The sequence below is a fragment of the Oryctolagus cuniculus genome, chromosome 11, assembly GCF_051225735.1.
Source record: "Oryctolagus cuniculus isolate XC-2025 breed Fujian yellow rabbit chromosome 11, ASM5122573v1, whole genome shotgun sequence".
Lineage (NCBI taxonomy): Eukaryota > Metazoa > Chordata > Mammalia > Lagomorpha > Leporidae > Oryctolagus > Oryctolagus cuniculus.
In genome coordinates this window covers 120,675,639-120,693,461 of record NC_142877.1, presented here as the reverse complement: position 1 = coordinate 120,693,461, position 17,823 = coordinate 120,675,639, and the positions used below count along the sequence as shown (strand labels likewise).

The following is a 17,823-nucleotide window of genomic DNA, read 5'->3' as shown; positions in this document are numbered from 1 at the left end:
CTGGTGGACACTTGACTTGGGGATGGCATGGGGAAGGGGACCCCTGGGCCACTGGGCGCGCTCTGGGTGCCGGCTCTGACCGGCGGGCTGGTTGGGAAAGCCACGTCGGGCCTCCCAGAGCTGGCTGGGGGCCTCTTGTCTGTACCGTTGGGCCCGGGTGCTTCGCGGCAGGGACGGACAGCAGAGGCGCCACGTGGGCCGACCAGGAAGGGGGCGCACGAGGGAGCAGTGCAATCGGAGAGCGGGGGGGTTCTGCAGCTGCGGCTCCTCGGGGTGGGGCAGGAGCTGCGTTCCCCGGGGCCCGGCCTGCTCCACAGCGCGTGTCATCCGTGAGGTCCACCTAGCCCCTCGGCAGGGGCCCTGGTGCCCACCTGGGCGGAGGTGCAGGCTGGGCTGCTGCCCGAGTGCCACCTGCTCCCACCCCTGAAAAGGGAGTCAGAGCTTGGGCAGTCGCTGCCTCCCCACCACGTGCACACCTGTGTCCCCCCCATGTGCACACCTGTGTCCCCCAACCACATGCACACCTGTGTCCCCCAATGTGTACACCTGTGCCCCATCACATGCACACCTGTGCCCCCACCACATGCACACCTGTGTGCCCCACCACATGTACACCTGTCTCCCCCAACCACATGTACACCTGTGCCCCATCACATGCACACCTGTGTGCCCCACCACATGCACACCTGTGTCCCCCCCATGTGCACACCTGTCTCCCACCACCACATGCACACCAGTGCTCCCCCACGTGCACACCTGTGTCCCCCCAATGTGTACGCCTATGCCCCACCACATGCACACCTGTGCCCCCCACCACATGCACACCTGTGTGCCCCCACATGCACACCTGTCTCCCACCACCACATGCACACCAGTGCTCCCCCACATGCACACCTGTGTCCCCCCATGTGCACATCTGTGTTCCCCCACCACATGCACACCTGTGCCCCACACCACGTGCACACCTGTGCCCCACCACGTGTACACCTGTGTGCCCCCCCACGTGCACATCTGTCTCTCCCATGTGCACACCTGTGTCCCCCATCACCACGTGCACACCTGTGTCCCCCCACGTGCACACCTGTGTCCCCCATCACCACGTGCACACCTGTGTCCCCCCATGTGCACACCTGTGTCCCCCCCACGTGCACACCTGTGTCCCCATCACCACGTGCACACCTGTGTCCCCCCCATGTGCACACCTGTGTCCCCCATCACCACGTGCACACCTGTGTCCCCCCCATGTGCACACCTGTGTCCCCCCATGTGCACACCTGTGTCCCCCATCACCACGTGCACACCTGTGTCCCCATCACCACGTGCACACCTGTGTCCCCCCATGTGCACACCTGTGTCCCCCATCACCACGTGCACACCTGAGTCCCCCCCATGTGCACACCTGTGTCCCCCATCACCACGTGCACACCTGTGTCCCCCCATGTGCACACCTGTGTCCCCCCCACGTGCACACCTGTGTCCCCATCACCACGTGCACACCTGTGTCCCCCCCATGTGCACGCCTGTGTCCCCCATCACCACGTGCACACCTGTGTCCCCCCATGTGCACACCTGTGTCCCCCATCACCACGTGCACACCTGTGTCCCCCATGTGCACACCTGTGTCCCCCCATGTGCACACCTGTGTCCCCCATCACCACGTGCACACCTGTGTCCCCCATGTGCACACCTGTGTCCCCCATCACCACGTGCACACCTGTGTCCCCCCATGTGCACACCTGTGTCCCCCATCACCACGTGCACACCTGTGTCCCCACCACATGCACACCTGTGTGCCCCATCACCACGTGCACACCTGTGTCCCCCCCCATGTGCACACCTGTGCCCCCACCACATGCACACCTGTGTGCCCCATCACCACGTGCACACCTGTGTCCCCCCACATGCACACCTGTGCCTCCACCACATGCACACCTGTGTGCCCCACCACATGTACACCTGTCTCCCCCAACCACATGTACACCTGTGCCCCACCACATGCACACCTGTGTCCCCCCACATGCACACCTGTCCCACCACCACATGCACACCAGTGCTCCCCCACATGCACACCTGTGTCCCCCCATGTGCACATCTGTGTTCCCCCACCACATGCACACCTGTGTCCCCCATCACCACGTGTACACCTGTGTGCCCCCCCACGTGCACATCTGTCCCCCCCATGTGCACACCTGTGTCCCCCATCACCACGTGCACACCTGTGTCCCCCATCACCACGTGCACACCTGTGTCCCCCACCTGGCGGCCTCGGAGGAGGTGCCCTGGGGAGGAGCAGGAGCCATTCGCCTGTGTCCCCGGGGACCTGCACTCGTGGGCTGAACCATCACCCACAGCCCCATGGACAATATCTGGGTGGGGGCCTAAGCCTCCCCTGACACCCTCCCTGGATGCCGCCTCCTGGTGGGCTGTGTGCACTCTCAGGGGGAGACGAGGACTCCCTGCCTGTGTGCCCACCTGCCCGGAGCTGGGCAAGGCGGATGGGTGCAGGCGGGGAAGGCTGTGTGGCTACACTGGGAACCGGAGACTGGGGGGGGGTCTGCTGCCCCCTGGTGGGCAGAGCCAGGCAGTGCAAGGGTCCTCTGCTGGAGGAGCCCCAGGCCTGGCGACCAGGCTCAGCGCACTGAGGGGCGCACCTGGCAGTCCCCACCCTACCCTGAGCCCCGGCCCTTTCACCCTCCAGGCAGGAGGCCCAGAGCAGCGGAGTGACTGCTGTCCACCAGTCCTGAACAGTACTGGACAAGGACGCAGATCCCCAGGCGTCCGCTCTGGCGCCGCAGCTCCTGGTGCCCCAGACTCTGAACCCGCATGGGAACCTGGCAGAAGCGGAGATGTCGTGACAGGTAAGCTACACCCGCGGTCAGGCCAGTCCCTCACAGAGGCGGGGAAGACGGCCACCCAGTCCTGCTTTCTAAGGAACACGGGTGGCTCGGGGACCCGGAAAAGGCACGGGGCTGCGTGGGGTTGCAGTGGCAGCTGGGATGAGAGGGCATGCATGGTAGGAGGTGCACCTGTCCCTTGCCTGCCTCAGCCTGGGGCAGGTGTCGCGGTGGGGGAGGGGCGGGGAGGAACCACACCAGCCTCCGCACCCCTGCAGCCTGGGCCCAGATGGCCCCGGGAGAGGGCGCGGTGAAACACCAGGCTGGGTGTGGATCCGAGACGGCCACAGGGGGCGGCCTGCAGGTGTGGCGGGAACACCCAGAGCCGGGCGCCCGGCTGCACAGTGGAGGGGTCACTCTCCCACCAGGCTGGCTCTGCATGTGGCTGTGCGACCAGCTTCTGCCCAGGAGAGGGAAGCTGGAGCCTCAGGGGGCGTCCAGGAACAGAGCGAGGCCGTCCTGCTCTGGCCTTTCCACCTTCCTGCAGCCCGGAAGACAGGTGTGATGCCAGGACTCTTGCAGCCATTTGGGGCACAGGGCCAGGTGCTCAGAAAGGCGGCACGAGGGGCTGCCGGGAGCCTGGGTCCCGGACGGCAGCTGTGGTCCCCACCAGCTCTCGTCGGCCGATTCGGGGCTGCTCTTGTGAGGACAAACGCACATTTGTCTTGTTTGAGCACTGCCGCTGTGAGCTTTGCTGCTACACAGCCAGCCCCAGCCAGAACTGGTATGGCAGGGCACAGCATGAGGGACTGAGGGGATCACACGAGGGAGGGCCAGAGGTAGGAACAGGTCCGCTTTGATGGGATGCGGGGCCAGCAGCCGGCTGGCCGGAACAGGAACTGACGGGGGCGCAAAGTGCCCTGTGCCGAGGAGCTGGGACTGCCCCCGTAGCCAGCAGCCTCCACCAGTAGCCATCCCCGCGGGCGGACGGATAGGGGTCAGGGTCAAGTTACCCTATGCACCCTATGCAAGGAGCCAGAAGTAAAGGACTCCAGGCCCCACCCTGCACACATTCAGCAGCGTGTTGGGGGCGCTGTCTACTAGCAAAGCTGGCCCAGCCAGGGTCCTGAGTCCTGGGAGCAGACTGGGTGGAGCAGACCTGGTCCTGTGGGAGCCCAAGAGGACAGGGAGCGCCCCCCCAGGACGTGGTACCTTGACCGAGGCAGGCACCGCTGGGCAAGCACTCACAGGGCCCCAGTCAGGGTTACCCGAGAGGCAGACGCTGAGGCCACGCAGCCCCACGCCCCGGCACCTGCGCCCTCTGCACACTCCCAGGAAGCCTTGTGACACCTGCTCTCTCACACTCCCAGGAAGCCTTGCGGCACCTGCCCTCTGCACACTCCCAGGAAGCCTTGCGACACCTGCGCCCTCTGCACACTCCCAGGAAGCCTTGCGGCACCTGCGCCCTCTGCACACTCCCAGGAAGCCTTGTGACACCTGCGCCCTCTGCACACTCCCAGGAAGCCTTGTGACACCTGCTCCCTCTCACACTCCCAGGAAGCCTTGCGGCACCTGCCCTCTGCACACTCCCAGGAAGCCTTGCGGCACCTGCCCTCTGCACACTCCCAGGAAGCCTTGCGGCACCTGCTCCCTCTGCACACTCCCAGGAAGCCTTGCGGCACCTGCGCCCTCTGCACACTCCCAGGAAGCCTTGTGACACCTGCCCTCTGCACACTCCCAGGAAGCCTTGTGACACCTGCCCTCTGCACACTCCCAGGAAGCCTTGTGACACCTGCGCCCTCTGCACACTCCCAGGAAGCCTTGTGACACCTGCCCTCTGCACACTCCCAGGAAGCCTTGTGACACCTGCTCTCTCTCACACTCCCAGGAAGCCTTGTGGCACCTGCGCCCTCTGCACACTCCCAGGAAGCCTTGTGACACCTGCCCTCTGCACACTCCCAGGAAGCCTTGCGGCACCTGCGCCCTCTGCACACTCCCAGGAAGCCTTGCGGCACCTGCGCCCTCTGCACACTCCCAGGAAGCCTTGCGGCACCTGCTCCCTCTGCACACTCCCAGGAAGCCTTGCGGCACCTGCGCCCTCTGCACACTCCCAGGAAGCCTTGTGACACCTGCGCCCTCTGCACACTCCCAGGAAGCCTTGTGACACCTGCTCCCTCTCACACTCCCAGGAAGCCTTGCGGCACCTGCCCTCTGCACACTCCCAGGAAGCCTTGCGGCACCTGCTCCCTCTGCACACTCCCAGGAAGCCTTGCGGCACCTGCGCCCTCTGCACACTCCCAGGAAGCCTTGTGACACCTGCCCTCTGCACACTCCCAGGAAGCCTTGTGACACCTGCCCTCTGCACACTCCCAGGAAGCCTTGTGACACCTGCGCCCTCTGCACACTCCCAGGAAGCCTTGTGACACCTGCCCTCTGCACACTCCCAGGAAGCCTTGTGACACCTGCTCTCTCTCACACTCCCAGGAAGCCTTGTGGCACCTGCGCCCTCTGCACACTCCCAGGAAGCCTTGTGACACCTGCCCTCTGCACACTCCCAGGAAGCCTTGTGGCACCTGCGCCCTCTGCACACTCCCAGGAAGCCTTGCGGCACCTGCGCCCTCTGCACACTCCCAGGAAGCCTTGCGGCACCTGCTCCCTCTGCACACTACAAGAGGCCCTGTTGGGGGGGGAACCCTGGCCACGTGCAGCTCCAAACGCTGCAGTGGTACCTGAGCTCCTGCACCTGCTCACCTGAGCTCCTGTACCTGACACCTCACCTCCTACACCTCACCTCCTACACCTCACCTCCCACATCTGACCCCTCACTGCCTACACCTTACTCCTCACCTCCTACACCTCACCTCCCACACCTGACTCCTCACCTCCTGCACCTCACCTCCCACACCTGACCCCTCACCTCCTACACCTCACCTCCTACACCTCACCTCCCACATCTGACCCCTCACTGCCTACACCTTACTCCTCACCTCCTACACCTCATCTCCTACACTTGACTCCTCACCTCCTACACCTCACCTCCCACACCTGACCCCTTACCTCCTACACCTCACCTCCTACACCTGACTCCTCACCTCCTACACCTCACCTCCCACACCTGACCCCTTACCTCCTGCACCTCACCTCCCACACCTGACTCCTCACCTCCTACACCTCACCTCCCACACCTGACCCCTTACCTCCTACACCTCACCTCCCACACCTGACTCCTCACCTCCTACACCTCACCTCCCACACCTGACCCCTTACCTCCTGCACCTCACCTCCCACACCTGACTCCTCACCTCCTACACCTCACCTCCTACACCTGACTCCTCACCTCCTACACCTCATCTCCTACACTTGACTCCTCACCTCCTACACCTCACCTCCCACACCTGACCCCTTACCTCCTACACCTCATCTCCTACACTTGACTCCTCACCTCCTACACCTCACCTCCCACACCTGACCCCTCACCTCCTACACCTCACCTCCTACACCTTACTCCTCACCTCCTACACCTCACCTCCTACACCTGACTCCTCACCTCCTGCACCTCACCTCCCACACCTGACCCCTTACCTCCTACACCTCACCTCCTACACCTGACTCCTCACCTCCTGCACCTCACCTCCCACACCTGACCGCTCACCTCCTACACTTGGCCCTTCACCTCCTGCACCTGACTCCTCACCTCCCACACCTGACTCCTCAGCTCCTACACCTGACTCCTCAGCTCCTACACTTGGCCCTTCACCTCCTGCACCTGACTCCTCACCTTCTATACCTCATCTCCTATACCAGACTCCTCACCTCCTACACCTGACTCCTCACCTCCTGCACCTCACCTCCCACACCTGACCGCTCACCTCCTACACTTGGCCCTTCACCTCCTACACCTGACCGCTCACCTCCTACACTTGGCCCTTCACCTCCTACACCTGACCCCTCACCTCCTACACCTCACCTCCTACACTTGGCCCTTCACCTCCTGCACCTGACTCCTCACCTCCCACACCTGACCCCTCACCTCCTACACCTGACTCCTCAGCTCCTACACTTGGCCCTTCACCTCCTGCACCTGACTCCTCACCTCCTATACCTCATCTCCTACACTTGACCCCTCACCTCCCACACCTACCCCTCACCTCCTGCACCTGACCCCTCACCTCCTACACCTGACCCCTCACCTCCTGCACCTGACCCCTCACCTCCTGCACCTGACCTCCTGCACCTGACCCCTCACCTCCCACACCTACCCCTCACCTCCTATACCTCATCTCCTACATCTGACCCCTCACCTCCCACACCTAACCTCCCACACCTGACCGCTCACCTCCTACACCTGACTCCTCACCTCCCACACCTACCCCTCACCTCCCACACCTACCCCTCACCTCCTACACCTCCTACACCCCTCAGCCCCTGCACCCAGAGGGGACTTTTCCATAAACTGCTCACCTTGGTTCGGGTCTAGGAAGGGGTTCGTCCTGCCAGCGCCCTCTCCTGGATGCCCGCTGTGGGGGCTGACATGCAGGACAGCCTGGGGTCCCCGGTTCCCCTCACTGCCCCTGCCCTGCGCCCCGTCAGCACTGGCTGTAATGGACTCTCGCAGGTCCCCGTACCTGCCCTCTGGGCTCCCTCACTCCTCTGCCCCCTCCATGCAGCTCAGGGCTGACTACTGGCGCCCTAAATTATTTCTTTGTCATAGGGACCCTGAGCCCTGACATCTCACACACACAGGCCTGGGGCCATCTCGGGTTTGGTCCCTGGTGCCCACCCCTCACCCGCCTGCACATTCCTCGGGGCCACACTCGGCGCCTGCTCCCCGCCACCACGGGCCTGTGGGCTCCCTGCTCCCGCAGCAGGGCGTGGATGCCTGCACGGGGCCCACCTCCCACGAGGCTGAGCTCAGGCTCCAGACCCGGAGGGCCTGGGTCGGCTCCAGTTCCACCAGCTGTGTGGCTTCAGCCAAGTGCATCCACCTGCCTCGGTTTACCCATCTGCACAATGAGCTTAGCAAGGCTGTGCGAGCCTCATTTGAGGGGCCAGTGGACGCCCAGGGTAACCTGGGCAGGAGGAGTTGGGGTTCCGGAAGTGCCTGTCCATCACTCCAGTCACGAGCCACAGGAAGACGGGGAAAGGCAGCAGGGCTCAGCTGTGGCCCCGTCTGTGTTGTCTCAGCTGCTCCCTGGAACCTTGGGTGCGCGATGCCTCCAGCCGCTTCACTGAGGCGTTGGGGTACAGCAGTGACCAAAGCAGACACCGATCCCTTGGAGTGTGCTGAGAGGAGACAGGAAACAAGCAATGCCACGTTGTCCTCGGTGTCACCAGGGAACAGGGAGCATATCTGGGGAGGAGGAATTTGGGACAGTTAAGTGAGGGCCACAAGAACCAGGGCAGGAGCCCTTTGCTAGGGGGAGGAGCATGTGCAAATGTCCTGGGGCAGGAACTGCCTTGATGCTTTCAAGTGACAGGAGGACAACCTGGAGGACCGGGAGGAGAGATGGGGGCTTGTGTGCGTGAGCTCATCATGTACACATCAGCTCCGAGGGCCAGACAGAGGTGAGAACATCGGGAAGCCGTGAACTGTGCAAGTGGAAGTGGCCCGATCTGGGGTGTGCTCGCCAGCGACCCCCCCAACTGGAGGAGGCAGGGCAATGGGCCAAGGAAGGAGTGGGGGCCACTTGGGGGAGCATGGGCTCAGGGCCGCAGGCGGCAGTGGTGGCAGGGCAGGGCAGGCCAAGAGTGCAGTCTATCTTGGGATGAGGCCTTGCAAACGGATTCGACGAGGGAAGAGAGCAGGAAGGCATGAGGACAAGGCCGAGTCCAGCTTGGGGCAGTGGATGAGGCCGTGGGGTGCAGCAGTGGACAGAGGGAAGACACAGACGCCGCAGAGGGAGGCACACGGGGGCATCTGCACCCAGGCTTGTGCGAGAGAGGGGCTCAGGTCCCAGCAAGCTGTGTCTGCACCTGCCCCTCGGCCATGCCTGCCTGCCCCCGGACTCCAGGCTGCACCATCAGAGGTGCCCAGCAGTGCCTGTCCATGGGAAGGCCAAGCGAGCCCAGGGCAAGGGGGGACAAGGGCAGACCCTACTCTCCAGGCCCATCCATCCATCCATCCACGCATGCTCCACCCACACACACACACCTCCATCCATCCATCCATCCATCCACACACACACACCTCCATCCATCCATCCATCCACCCACACACACACACCTCCATCCATCCATCCATCCACCCACACCTCCATCCACCCATCCATCCATCCACCCACACACACCTCCATCCACCCATCATCCCTCCATCCATCCATCCACCCACACACCTCCATCCACCCACACACACCTCCATCCATCCATGCACACACACCTCCATCCATCCATGCACACACACCTCCATCCACCCACACACACCTCCATTCATCCATCCACCCACACACACCTCCATCCATCCATCCATCCATCCACACACACACACCTCCATCCATCCATCCACCCACACACACCTCCATCCATCCATCCACCCACACACACACACCTCCATCCATCCATCCACCCACACACACACCTCCATCCATCCATCCACCCACACACACACACACCTCCATCCACCCACACACACCTCCATCCATCCATCCACCCCCACACACCTCCATCCATCCATCCATCCATCCACCCACACACACCTCCATCCATCCATCCATCCACCCACACACACACCTCCATCCATCCATCCATCCATCCACCCACACACACCTCCATCCATCCATCCATCCATCCACCCACACACACCTCCATCCATCCATCCATCCATCCACACACACACCTCCATCCATCCATCCATCCATCCATCCACCCACACACACCTCCATCCATCCATCCATCCATCCATCCACCCACACACACACACCTCCATCCATCCATCCATCCACCCACACACACCTCCATCCATCCATCCATCCACACACACACCTCCATCCATCCATCCATCCATCCACCCACACACACCTCCATCCATCCATCCATCCACCCACACACACACACCTCCATCCATCCATCCACCCACACACACACCTCCATCCATCCATCCATCCATCCACACACACACCTCCATCCATCCATCCATCCATCCACCCACACACACCTCCATCCATCCATCCATCCATCCACCCACACACACACACCTCCATCCATCCATCCATCCACCCACACACACCTCCATCCATCCATCCATCCATCCACACACACACCTCCATCCATCCATCCATCCATCCACCCACACACACCTCCATCCATCCATCCATCCATCCACCCACACACACACACCTCCATCCATCCATCCACCCACACACACACCTCCATCCATCCATCCATCCATCCACCCACACACACACACCTCCATCCATCCATCCACCCACACACACACCTCCATCCATCCATCCATCCATCCACCCACACACACACACCTCCATCCATCCATCCATCCATCCACCCACACCTCCATCCATCCATCCACCCACACACACCTCCATCCATCCATCCACCCACACACACACACACTTCCATCCACCCACACACACCTCCATCCATCCATCCACCCACACACACCTCCATCCATCCATCCATCCACCCACACACACCTCCATCCATCCCTCCCTCCATCCCTCCATCCATCCATCCATCCATACACATCCATCCGTCCATCCATCCATCTTTTACTCTCAGCAGACTCTCCCTCTGCTCTGCTCTTGACCTTGGGGACATGGAGGTCAGTCAGACAGAACACTGGCTTTGGGGTTTCCAGCTTGGAGTACCCTACGGCCCAGGCCAATGTGGTGCCATAGACACGTGGGCTGCCCAAGCCGGAAACTTCATCCCATTGTGCCCATGGAGGGATCCCTGGGTGGATCCCAAGATCCTCTGCCTCCACTCCAGCCACACAGAGCAGCCTTGTTCGTCCCCAACGGAGCCATGCTTGTGCAGACCCCAGCTTCTAACAGGTCATCTCCTCCAGGAAGCCCTCCATATTCAGAGAGGGCAGACTTGAGAACAGAGTCCTGAGTTGCTGTTGCCCAGAGAAGAGGGAGAAGCTCCAGGTGGCCCGCAGGTCAGGGTGAGTGGCGCAGGGGGCTTCCGCTGCCCTGCTGGGCTCTGTCCTCCACTCACACGGGAGCCGGACAGAGGCTTAGGAAAGAGCCCTGCCCCCTCGCAATTAGAGGTCCTATGGCTTACAACAACCTTGCGCTCAGCTCCCATCACCCGCCAGGGGTCCGGGAAGCCTGTCCCACCATGGGGTCGGACACTTGGCTGGTCCTGTTGGGCCCACACCTAAGCTCTGCCCAGCACAAGCCTATAGGCTCAGGACTCGCCACAGACTCTGCACTGAGTCAGTGCCTTTGGGTGTGGGGTGGGCACTGGTCTCTGGGGGGCACGTGCCACTGCTGCTGCTGTCACCCCCAGTGTGGTGAGAGCTCTGCCTGGGGTCCCATGGGCAAGAGGTAAGAGCTGAGCCCCCTGAACCCAAGGTCACCTAAGACCCAGCAGGGGCCCCAGGGTGTCCAACTCTAGAGCTCAGCCTCGCTGGGGGACCACGCGGGCGGGAGCCCGAGCGCTCCGCTTCCTCCCACTCCACCACCCCCAGACCCCACAGGACCCTTGGAGCCAGGCACTGGCCGCCACCTTCCAAGATGACCACGATGTGGGTAGGGGCAGGGGCCACTCAGGCCTGAGGCCTCGGAGGGCAAGCTGGGGGTGGGAGGCCCACTCTGGTGCCAGTGTGCATGTGTGTGTACACGTGTGTGTAGATGTGTTGAATGGCTGTGTGCACGGGTGTGTACATGTGTGTCCATGGGTGTTCATAGTTGTGTACACGTTTGTGCATGGGTGTGCGCGCGTGCACGCATGGATGTGTGTGCATGGGTGGGTGTGTACATGTGTGTGCATGTGTGTGCATGCATGCATGGAGTGTGCACGGGTGTGTGATGCATGAGTGTATGTAGGTCATGCATGTGTGACTGCGCGTGGATGTGTGCATGCGTGTGAGTGGGTGTGTGTACGCGTGAGTGTGGAAACAGCTCCAACCTCGGAAACAAGTCAGGCCTGGCTTCCCGGAGCTCCTTCTGCGGTGCCGCACCGCGGCTGGACCCAAGTCAGTCCCCGACGCAGCCTCCCCGGGCCGGGAGGGGGCAGCACGACGCCGCGCCTCGGTCCCCAAGCTTCTCCTGGCGCCCTCTGCCTCTTGCTCCCCCAGAGAAACTGAGGCACAGAGCACGAGCCTGGGGGTCCCGCCCACCGGCCTCTTTCCGCCCCGCCAGCCCGGGGATGGGTGGGTTCGGGGGCGGGGGCGGGAGCCGAGGTTCGCCAAGGGGAGGAGGCCCATGGTTCCCAGTGGCTCCCGGCGGCCGCAGCCTCGGGACCGTGCGGGCCTGGGCGGGAGCGCTCCCGTCCCAGCGTCTGCCGAGTGGCCGCCGGGGGGCAGCATCCGCCCGGGCCGCGAGGGTTCGGCCACGCTCCGCGCCTCCGCGTCCGGGGCGGGGGCGATGCCCGGGGCTCCGAGGCGCTGCTGCACCTCTTCACTCCATTCTGTGCCTCAGGGTCCCTGCCCGCGACCCCCAGCGCCCCCTCTTTCTGGGGACGTCCCCGGGAGACTCGCTGGGCGCAGCTGCACCTGCCGGCTCCGGTGGACCGCCCACGAACGCCCGCGCCCGCCTCGCAGCCAAAGCTCCGAGGATTGGAAGGGATTGAGAGGGGGTCGGGGGCAGGGGTCGCGCAGGACGGCGGGGGCCGGGGGTGGGCTCTGAGCTCCTGTGGCACGGGCTTGACCAGGTGGGACCCGAGTCCTCCCGCAGGCTCCTGCCTGCGCCTGCCTCTGCTCCCTCCGCCCTCGAGGACTGAGCGCCCCCGGCTCCGTCCGCTCCCTCAGCGGCACCGCTGCGGCCACGCGAACGTCCAAGAGCAGGAAGGGAGCCGGGCTCTGCCGCGCACCTGCGTCTGGGGAGGGACCAGGCCTGGCGGGGCAGGGTCCTTGTGGCGCCCACTGGCCGGAGCTGAAGCAGGCCTGAGCAGCTCCAGGTGACGCGGGGCACAGTCTGGCTTCGGGCTCTGCTGGCTGACGACAAACCCTACCTCCGACTCTGCGGAGGACAGCACAGGGGATCCCTGGAGCCAGGAGCCACCCCCAAAACAAAGCCAGGGAATCCTCTGGCCCGGCGCGTCCCCTCCCTGGTCCCCTCGCTGGGTCAGCGCCCCTGGCATCGGAGCTGCGGGTGTCCCCGTGCTGGTCTGCAGGGAAGGAGCGATCCTGGGGACCCCGTGTGATCCCTTCTGGGGGGAGGGGAAGCACGCTGAGAACGGCGAGGGGCCGGCAGCTCTCCCTCCGCAGCCAGAACTGGAAGCCCGACCACTCAACGTGTGCGCCTTGTTCCCAGGCCCCCTGCCGTGCCCCTACCGCTGCAGACGCGGAGCAGCGCGCAGGTGTCCCTTCGGATCCCAGCCTGCTTCCCCCCACCCCGCCCCAGCCCTGTCTACCGCACCCCACCCCTGTCCAGTCCACAGAGGGAGATTGGAATAGAGCGGGCCGGGGAGGAGGGCCGGGGGCAGATGCGTTTGTGTGTCACTGGGGAGGGAGGAGGAAGGGGAGGGGAGAGCGCGGGAGCGAGGGAGAGAGAGAGCGCGCGGCGAGCGAGGAGGGCGGGCGGGAGGCGGATCCTCCTACCTGGGCGCGCTCGCTCGCTCGCGCCTGGCTTGCCGGGGCCGCGAGTCACCTGGGGAGGCCGACAAGTGCCGACACATTGGCCGCCGCGGCGCTCGGCGAGGCGCGCACGGCCTTAGGCAGCTGCGCCCCCGTGGAGGCAGCGCCCGCCAGCCCTCCGGCCGCGCCCGGGCCCCGGGCCCCGGCCCCAGTTCACACGGACCCGCGGTAGCTCAGCCGGGACCCGAGGTCGCGGCCCCCGGCCCAGGTCACTTCGCCGGGCGCACGCTGCGGCGCCCCGGGCTCACCATGGTGGCAGCGCGTGCCGAGTGCCCGCGCGTCGCCGGCCGCCCAAGCCGCAGCGCCGGCTGAGCACGGTCCGCCTCTGCCCGATCCCCGCCCGGCCTGCGCGTCCCCTCCGGCCGCCGCAGTCTATGGCGCAGCCCCCCTCTCTGGATCATGCACAGAAACTTTCGCAAGTGGATTTTCTACGTGTTTCTCTGCTTTGGCGTCCTCTACGTGAAGCTCGGGTGAGTATTCCGCCCGGCGGGGGCGGCTGCCTCCAGGGGGTCTCCGCGGGGATGCGGGGACCCGAGCGGGGGGCAGGGCGGCTCTCTCGGGGCTCCGGAGCCGGCCTGGGTGTCGGTCCCGCGCCCTAAGCTGCGGAGAGGTAGCCAAGTCCCCTGAGTCGGGGGGCGCTCTCAAGGGGGCGCCGAGGCCAGGGCGGGAGGGAGAGCGGGGCGCGCGGGTAGCGGCGAGCGTGCCCGGCGCGTACTTTCACCTGTTTGGGCTCAGGCCCCGGGGGTGGGACGCGCCTTCCCTCCCCCGGGCTGCGCTGGGCGCCGAGCCCGGGCCGAGCACTCACGGCCTGGAGGGCGCGCCGGGGCGGCGGGCGGGGGGCGTCGGGCAGCCCGGGAGGCCGGGCCGGCGCAGGGCGCGCACCCGCCGCGGCCCTTCGTCTCTATCCATCACCCCGACGTGTTGAAATTACCTTGACAACCCGTCCGGCTGGCTCGGGATGGGCCGCGGGGCCGCCCCGGCCGCCTCGCCCGCCCGGGGCCCTGGGCCGGCCCCCTCGCGCGGCGCTCCCCCTCGCGCGGCCGGCGGGCGCCCGGCGGGCCGCGCTCGCTGCTCGCTGCGGTAGCTGCTCCGAGTCGTATTTCCACATTCCTGAACCCAGCCGAGTCCTTACCTGTTGAGCCGCGATCTCCTTTACACAGATTCTGTCTCGGCTTCGCTCTAAGTGGGGGTGGAGGGGCGCTGTGACCTGGAGGAGCTGCGGGGAGCCCACCGCCCCGCGCGGAACCCGCGCCCCTCGCACCTGCGGGGATCCGCGCCCTGGGCAAGGCCGGGGAACCGAGTCGCAGGAGGGGCGGGTCCTGCATGCGAGAGCCACGGCTCCCGGGGCGGAGAGGTGGAACAGGACCTGCACACCCTCTGTCCGTCAGGAGGCCCAGCGCCTGCGGGTCCGGACCGAGGTCTCAGCCTCCAGGCTGGAAGCCCCCATGCTCGCCTGGGCCCAGCAGGTCTGGGAGGGCGGGGCTGCGGTGCCCGTGGCTCCGTTTATTGTAGGTCTGCGGCAGGCTGTGTCCCCGGGTGTTTGTTTAGGAAGGTGAGGGGTGCCCGCAGGGAGCCCGCTGGGGGTGGGGGTGGGGCGGGCAGCCAGCTCCCTTCCCGACTCTGCAGCCCCTGCGGCTGACTCCCTGGCTCCCCAAACTGATGGACAGCCCTTAATGCTGCCTGGGCCTCAGCACCAAGCCTCCCCTGCCCTCCAACCATAGGATCAGGTGCTGCGAGCATCAGAAAACCGGGCTGGAGCCATGGCCCCGGCCACACCCTGACGCGGCTGGCCCTGGGGCTGGGGCTGGGACTGGGGCTGGCTTACTCCCGGTATCTGTTTCCCAACCAGAGCTGGCGGGGAGCAGCCCCTGCCCTGGCCCCCTCCACACCAGCATAGCTGTGCTGTCCACGCCAGCCTGGTTCCAGGGCCTCTCTGAGCTCCGGGTCCCTCGGCAGCAGGGCTGCAGCTCTGGCTGTCCTAGACCAGCGCCAACGGCTGAGCTGCCCCCGGCGTGCAGAGAAGGGCCCTGCTTTCTCCGCAAGCTGCTTCCGTGCACCAGATGGGCAGGAGGGGCAGCTGGCCCCAGATGTGGCCTGAGGGCTTGAACAACCTGGGAGCCTGGTGGACAACCGCCTAGGCCAGTCCCCTGTGGCTCCTGGCCTGTGGCTCTTCATTTCTTAGCCTCTCTTTTCTGAGAAGAATGGAAGGGAGATGGTAGCCCCTCCCTCATGGGCGGGGGGCTGGGGTGGGGTGGGGCATTAGTCCTGGGGGAGGGGCTGTAGCCCCGTGAGCCCTGCTGGCCGTTAATGCCCAGGGAGTCACTGCCCCTGCGGCAGATCTGAGAGCTGGGGTTTTAGGGTCACCAAAATTCCAACCAGAGACCGCGTGTGTTGAGGCATCCGCCTGTGCCCACGCCTGCTTCTGAAGACCCATAGTGCCCCTCGTGCATTCGGGGGGCTCCCCTGCCAGTCCTCACAGTCCCCCAAGAACAGATGCACCCTGGAGTTGGTAGCTGTAACTCTTCACTCAGGTCCTCTTTGGCTTTCACACTCCAGCCCTGGAGGAGGCCAGCGCAGGAGGGAGAGGCTGGACCCACTGGGACTGGGGTGTGGAGGCTGCAGGCCCAGCCCTGTCCCCATACGGCAGAGGCACCTGAGAACCGGGGGCCCTGGGAGCTGAAGGTGGAGGCGGCGGGCTGGGCCTCGCTCCCGGGTGCTGGAGATGGGTCTCCACACCAGGTGAGGATCCGGGAAACCCAGCCAGCGGGTACAGAGCTGCCTCTGGCCCTGCCTGCTCTGCCTGTGCGCGAGGCCCATTCCCACGCGCAATGGGGGGGACCTACGTGTGTGTTTGGGGGCTGAAAAATCAGACTTACCCAAAGAGGGGGCTGCTCCTTGAAGGACCAGCAGCTGCCAGGGAAGCCGGGATCCGCGCCTTGGCAGGAGAGGAGGAGCGGGGCTTGCCCGCTGCGCCCCAAGAGGTGCAGCGGCCGGCCGAGCGGGCAGAGGCGCTCAGCTACTGCAGCGGCCCGCGCGGCCTGGGCGGCTATGGCAGGGAGGGCGTGCGACCCACAGTCAGCGCAGCACCCCAGGGGCGCGCGCAGGCGGGGACGCAGCACACACAGCCCATCTGTGCACACACACCTGCGCCCTCAGCCCGCCCACACTCCCGCAGGCACATGCACGCACATGCATGCACACGCAGGCACACACGAGCGCACGTTGTCCAGCACAGCCCCAAGAGGAGCACACGTCGCCCTGTGAGTTCCTCGCAGCGTCCACCCCCAGGTGCGCCCTCCCAGAGGCAGGGGAGAGCCGCGTGGCTCAGGAAGGTGGGGTGAGTGTGTCGGGGCCAAGACAGCTCGCCGGCAAGCCCTGGGGGCGGCTCCCGCCGCACGCTCGGGTCAGCCTCCCCTTTAAAAAAACCCGCCCGCGGAGGAGGCGGATGTAGAGGCGGCCCGTCCAATGGCAGCTGCGCGCCTCGGGAGACTTGGAGACGTGAGCCCAGCGAGCTACAGAGCCGGTCCGCACCGACAGACGGACGGAGGGCCAGACGGGCGCCGAGGCGGGCGCGCTGCCCCCGGCCCGGTCCCCGCGCCGCACTCCAGCCCCAGCGCCCGCCGCCGCCCCAGACCCGGCGCGATGCGCGGCCCTGGCGGCGGGGCACGGGCGACCCCTGGGCCCGGGCCAGCGAGTCCCGGCCCCTAGCTCCGGGCGCCGCTGCCCTGCGTCCGGGAGGGCCGCGGGGACCCCGGCCTCAGCTGACCCAGGCGCCCTGCCTGCGGGGCCTGTGCAGCCCGGCCGGGCGCCCCGGCCCACCATGCTCCTGCTGTCGCCACGCAGCGCGCTCCTCTCCGTCTATTGCCCGCAGATCTTTCTCCTCCTGTCCAGCGGCAGCTACCTGTGAGTGCCGCGGGCGGCGCGCGGGTGGGCGGGTGGGGTTCCCAGGCCTCCGGCGCTGGAGCGGGGCGGGCAGGGAACGCGGCTACGAGGCCCCTGGGCGGGGCGCACGGCGCGCGCAGAAGCCGGGGGAAACTTAGGCTCGCCTCGTCGGCCTACGCCGCCGAGATGGAGCACCTGGGAGACGGCCGCGGCGGTGACAAATCCTAGCTTTGGGGTCAGAGAAAGGGTGACCCGAGAGCGACCCGACTGCCCGCGTAGACCTGGCTGTGCGCACCCAGCTCGAGGGTCAGAGAGCGCGGCGCGGAGATTCCCTGTGCCTCTCAGCCGGGT

At 65.5% G+C, this 17,823-nt stretch overlaps 1 protein-coding gene across 2 annotated transcripts in view; it reads left to right on the top strand.

The window, feature by feature from the left end:
* Positions 1 to 13,529: 13,529 nt before the first annotated feature.
* The window catches only part of WNT7B (Wnt family member 7B), a 39,789-nt gene continuing 35,495 nt past the window's right edge, over positions 13,530 to 17,823 (top strand). The window contains exon 1 of one of the 2 annotated variants that reach the window (XM_070051538.2): positions 13,530 to 14,060. In XM_070051538.2, coding sequence (XP_069907639.1) covers positions 13,990 to 14,060 — 71 coding nt within the window. In that variant the 5' untranslated portion in view covers positions 13,530 to 13,989. Of the gene's footprint in view, positions 14,061 to 17,043; positions 17,494 to 17,823 lie in introns of those variants that run through there. The other variant, XM_070051537.2, reaches the window with a different exon arrangement.